We start from the raw sequence: 5,561 nt of genomic DNA, 5'->3' as shown, positions 1-5,561 counted from the left end.
TTAGAAAGAAAATACTGAGTGCATCTTTAAGTTTTATCACTTAGAGTAGGTGTTCTACAGTATCAACAAGGTAGTGACGAGCTATGATTGACACTTCTCTTGCCATATAAATTTTCATGAGCCACGCGTTTCATTATCTACTCGTAAATGTTTCCCATTGTCTCCTTTTCATTATGCTGTCGAGCTCTTTCATGTAAATGTGAGAGAGGTTTGACAGAATCTCTATCAATCAGCTCAGCTTGCCAAAGGTAAATGAGTGGGAGTGTGGGAGGAGTCTTGTAACAGCGCGTCAGTGTGTGTGTGCGCGTGTACCGGTGCGTAAGGAGGGCACTTGGGCGGAGAGGGACGCGAAGCATCGCGCCTCAGAGTTCAACGCAGTCTGAAGCTTTACATTACATGTACGCACTCCGCACAACTAACTCCAGAGTACAGGCTCGCGCAAACTTTCCCCGCGTTGAGAATGGCAGAGCAATCGAACAGCGATGGAGAGGAGGGGAGCGCACCCATGAGGGGCTTTGCCCGACAAGGTGCTCTGAGACAGAAGAACGTTCACGAAGTTAAGGACCACAAGTTTATCGCTCGCTTCTTCAAGCAGCCTACTTTCTGCAGCCACTGCACGGACTTTATCTGGTAAGAGTTTGTGCGCTCCTTACTGAAGTGTATGGCAAGCTGCTTTAACATTCATTTATTAAAACTAAGTAGTATTGTGTTGCTAGTTCTTATTTTTTTAAGTACTACTAAGTAATCCAGTAGTAACTAGTAGCCTTCAAATGTACATGCAGCTATTTATTAAAATACATGTACATATTCAGTTCATACTATTAGTACTCATTCATTAGTTACTAGTAACAATTGCGACAGCTGCTATCCATTTTGCCATAACATTTTTTTGTACTAATAGAGAGATGCTAGTATCTATATATGAGGCACTAGTATACGTCTTAAAATGTTTTCCTATATGTAATGACTTGCCAGAACTGCCCTTTTTTAGCTGTTAACTTAAATGTCTTATTAGTTAAATTAGAAATGTTTCTAGTAAAAATGCAATGGAAAAGACACTGTTGTCTAATAAATGAATAACAAATAAAAAAAAAGGTGTAGTAACATAAAAAGAGATTTTAGTTTAAGGAATAAATGTTAAAATGGCTTTCCATAAAGGTGGACCTGTTACTGTTGCAGCTCAGGTGTAACACTGTACACTGTCTCAAAACCTATGGTGCTGTCTATCTAGACAGCACTCTTTTATGGCCATCATATGTAGACTCAGCTGACTCTGAACAAGCCTAGAATGGAATGTTTCAGTAGGAGCTCACTTGGTTTTGAGCCACAGCTTTATTGATTTCCCATAGTAAAGTGTGTAAAGTACAAAGTAAAATGAAAATGTAAAAATATGAATGAAAAAAAAATTACTTGATCGTTGTTGTAAGACAAAACAAGAGTATAAGACAGTACAAGAAATAGGAAATGAGTCATACTACATGAGACAACAATCAAACCACAAATCGATTTAGTGCAAGTGTAAATGTTTAAAAATTATGGTTCTATTATTTTTTCAATGAACACTTGCTTTTATCTTTCAGGGGTTTTGGGAAACAAGGATTTCAGTGTCAAGGTAGGAATTTATTCATTACATATTTTGAAATAACTCAAAGTGTAAAGTGTATATTTGTAAATGTCTTGCAGCAACAGTTAATCCTTTTCAAGGACTTTCAGTATTGTATATTTGACATGTCTCAAAGCTTTTTCCTTGTGATGGTGTTACTGGAGGACGCTAAACAATGTTTAGCATCTTGCATGAACTTATAAGGTCCATTTTGAAAGAGAGCCCTGAGGTTTTCCACCAGTGTGATGATCTTGGGAATCTCAAAATGGTTCCACAAGTATATTTCATTTTTATAGAGTAGGTATTATGATATTATACAAAGCATCTCGACAGTAAAATGGAAACTAATTAACAGGACGTTTCATAAAATAGAAATTTGCACAATGGTAAAATAGATGGTCGTGCAGATATACTCGGCAATCTCCGATATCTACATATCTCATTTAAATTAGATTTTCAAATCATTTTAACAACAGAAGTCTGATTCTACCTGCATAATTGTTCAGATTTGAAGCAACTGATGTCCTCACTGCAGATGTTCATGCCTCCCATTTGTCTCATGAGTCTAATTATCAAATTTCCGAGAGACGCCTTTCACATTGAAGTATGAACAAGATGGGCATTTCTCATATGAAATCATGTTATGCAAGGAGACCATCCGGACAGCTTTTTTCAAACTCTTGCACAGGCAGTTTGACTTGGAAGTGTGAAGTTTTGGCACGTTTTCTAACATTGCAGTTTGTTCCTGAAGACCTGTGGATAGCTGTTTTCTTCACTGTATTTAGAGTCTAAATTACCTTGGAAAAGTGATTTTAATTCCTGCTCCCCTTTTACGCACTAAAGGCACTGGATGTTCTTTAAGGCAACTGCAATTACCGGTCACGGCAGGTCAATGGCACCCTCTGCAGTGCTGCGCTTCTCCATTTTTCCACCGCAGGCTTCAGCACTAGCTCTAATTACAGGTGCACAGTTGAGTGTATGATGACTTTACCCACTGCTCGATCTTTCTCCTCTCTGCCTCTGTTCCTAGCTCTTTTTCTTTCAGTCACATTCTCAAATCTTTCTCTAAACCTGTTGAAACCCTCCATTGATTGTATCTGGAATATGGGACCCCATAGGAGCTGAGGGAGAAAGGGAATTCTTCTGCAAGGTCATGCTCAGACATGCTGAAACCTGAGGGTCTCTGCTGGAGAGCAAAGCTGTTTGTGCCTCCTGTAGATTATGCCTCGAAGAGTCAAGCTCTGTTAGAACAGTGTAGGATCTATACGTCTTGTTCATTATTAATGCCGTTTGTGCAGTTTCTTGGTGTGTATTGTGAATGCACCAGAAGAGCAAGACATGCTTTTCGGTTAATGATTTAAAGAATATTGCACTACATTTTTATGGTATTATTTTTTTAATCTTGACAGTCCCATTTACTTTAGTTGAATAGAAGAGAGCAGCCTGGACATTTTATGGATTATTCCCTTTTTGATTTAAGGGCGACAAATGTGAGATGAGTAGGGCTGAGTATAGATCTTTATGTCTGGGTGAACTGTTCATGTAAGGGAGCTTTAGCAGCACCTAGCGTGTTTGGAGTGTTTGTTTCGGAAGCTGATGCCTGATGTTTTCTCCATATGTGAACACGACAATTGCACTTAGATCTGCACCAAAACAATCAGTCAGAGATTGCCTGAATGGTTCATTTGTGTTGAGAAGACCTAACGGAACAAGTTGTATCATAATTCATGATGGGAAAAGCGTTACCTACATGTGACCTCTGCATAAACACATATTTGGTATACTTTGAAATGTTCTTTTGTGAAAAAGAACCGAACCAAGAAGAAACTGCAACATTGTAACTTAAGTCCTTGTTTTAGAAGAAAGCAAGCTATCTACAGGTCTGAAAATGCCCTAAATAACTCTAGACTTTTGCTTATGCAACAGAATAAGCCAATACAGCAGTGGCTATTATTAATTATGAAACATGGGTTTAGTACACTTAGGTTTTTGTACTATTTTTAAAAAAATATATTTTGCTTTTGCAAGAGTTTCTGTAACATTCCGAAATATTCTGTAATATTCTAGTGCTTTCTGGAACATTCCAGAACATTGTGGGTGGGACTAGTCATAAAAGACAAAAATCATCCCACATACACTTCTGACGTTTGGAGGACTCACTGTTAGCTCAGTAATATGCATGTCCATGTAATTTTTATGCATGAGTAATAACAGATCAGCTTGTATAAGTTGCATTACTTAGTTATTCTTTATGAAAAGTAATGCATTACGTTACGTTTGCATTACTTTTTGTCACCTGGGCTGGACTTGTTTACTAAAAAAAAACCAAAAGTTATATTTTTATCAAATGTAAAGGCCCTTTCGCAACCTCTGTAGTCTGTACCTCACTCCTAATTTCTTTTAACATGGGGACAGGAGAGGTGTCAGTGAATAAATAGGAAAACAAAGTAACTTGCGTTACTTACTTGCGATATTACTTGTACATTTAACAGTAATGTGTTATTTTATTAGTTACTTGAAAAAAATAATCTGATTACGTAACTCAACGTTATTTGTAATGTGTTACCCCCAACACTGAATCTCCAGTTACTGGGTCACCCTGACTTGAGATTTAAGGTGTGGACATAATATTATAGCCTATTCATAATTATATTCACTACTAACTGATGAATTTAGGATTGTAGTGTCTAGAAAACACTGGAAATTATTTTGCCTTCAAGACCTTTTAATGTAACATTGAATTCATCAGCTGTTAAGTAGCAACGAGACTAAAAGGACAAACTGGCCACTCACTGGCAATTTTTGTGTGCGTTCAAAGAAGAAAAAGAGGTTTAAGGTTTACTTATAGAATACCAGTACAGCTGTGATCTGGTTCTTCCTTAATCATCAGTGTGTGGAAAACAGTGAGTAAATAATAAAAGAGGATTTCCTCTTGGTGTCAGCTTGATGGTGAGCCAGCTGCTTAGGAGAGCCTCTTTTGCCTCCTCAGTCTTAATTGCAAAATTACGAGTTTGAAGAAGAGCTGGCAGAATGTGCTACATCTGGATAGAGTTGAGGAAGAGAAACAGAGACAGAGGAAGAAGTGCATGAATGATAAGATGGGATAGCGACTAGCGAGATGGTCAGAAGAAGAAATTAGAAATCCAAAAAGTGTTCGAATTTTCAATTGAATGACAATATTTCAGAGTAAAGTCATTAATGTACAATCAGTCAGTCATGATGGCAATATATACAGTGGGTACGGAAAGTATTCAGACCCCCTTCAATTTTTCACTCTTTGTTATATTGCAGCCATTTGCTAAAATCATTTAAGTTAATTTTTTTTCCTCATTAATGTACACACAGCACCCCATATTGACAGAAAAACACAGAATTGTTGACATTTTTGCAGATTTATTAAAAAAGAAAAACTGAAATATCACATGGTCCTATGCAATATAACAAAGAGTGAAAAATTGAAGGGGGTCTGAATACTTTCCGTACCCACTGTATATATATATATATATATATATATATATTTGCGATAACCACCTGTTATTGGTTCATTTTACCTGCTTATTATGGGAAAATTAGTATTTTAACAAAAAATGTAAATTTTGAAATATTGATTTGATTTTAAATTATGTAAGAAAAAAGAGACTGCAGTGATATGAGAAGATATTGTTGGAAATTGACCAATCAGAATCACTCAGACTTACAGAAATTCTCTTGAACGGCAATTATCATTATTTGTACACCTAACACCTTACAAAACCACCCTGATGATTTCACTTGTATATCTCTAACCACTCACCTTCTGCCTAAATGCCCTTGAAAATCGAAGCAGACTGTGATTGCATTTATATATTTGTGATGCGGGGGGTGTCTCACACCTCGCTTTGTTCTGTGCAAAAGCAGAACATAACCACATATGAAGGTGTGGGCCGTTTAAAGCCTCTATAAATAGCATAAGTGTTCC

The 5,561-nt window shown here is 37.0% G+C and overlaps 1 protein-coding gene across 4 annotated transcripts in view; it reads left to right on the top strand.

Moving 5' to 3' along the window:
* Positions 1 to 297: 297 nt before the first annotated feature.
* The window catches only part of prkcbb (protein kinase C, beta b), a 139,278-nt gene continuing 134,014 nt past the window's right edge, over positions 298 to 5,561 (top strand). For 3 of the 4 annotated variants that reach the window (XM_016487667.1, XM_016487665.1, XM_016487668.1), the window contains exons 1-2: positions 299 to 630; positions 1,581 to 1,612. In XM_016487667.1, the coding sequence (XP_016343153.1) occupies positions 461 to 630; positions 1,581 to 1,612 (202 nt within the window). In that variant the 5' untranslated portion in view covers positions 299 to 460. Of the gene's footprint in view, positions 631 to 1,580; positions 1,613 to 5,561 lie in introns of all 4 variants that reach the window. The other variant, XM_016487666.1, reaches the window with a different exon arrangement.

Source organism: Sinocyclocheilus anshuiensis, unplaced genomic scaffold, assembly GCF_001515605.1.
Source record: "Sinocyclocheilus anshuiensis isolate Anshui unplaced genomic scaffold, SAMN03320099.WGS_v1.1 scaffold813, whole genome shotgun sequence".
In the NCBI taxonomy this organism is placed as follows: domain Eukaryota; kingdom Metazoa; phylum Chordata; class Actinopteri; order Cypriniformes; family Cyprinidae; genus Sinocyclocheilus; species Sinocyclocheilus anshuiensis.
Note: the sequence above shows the minus strand (reverse complement) of the source record. Positions and strands in the feature narration are given on the sequence as shown.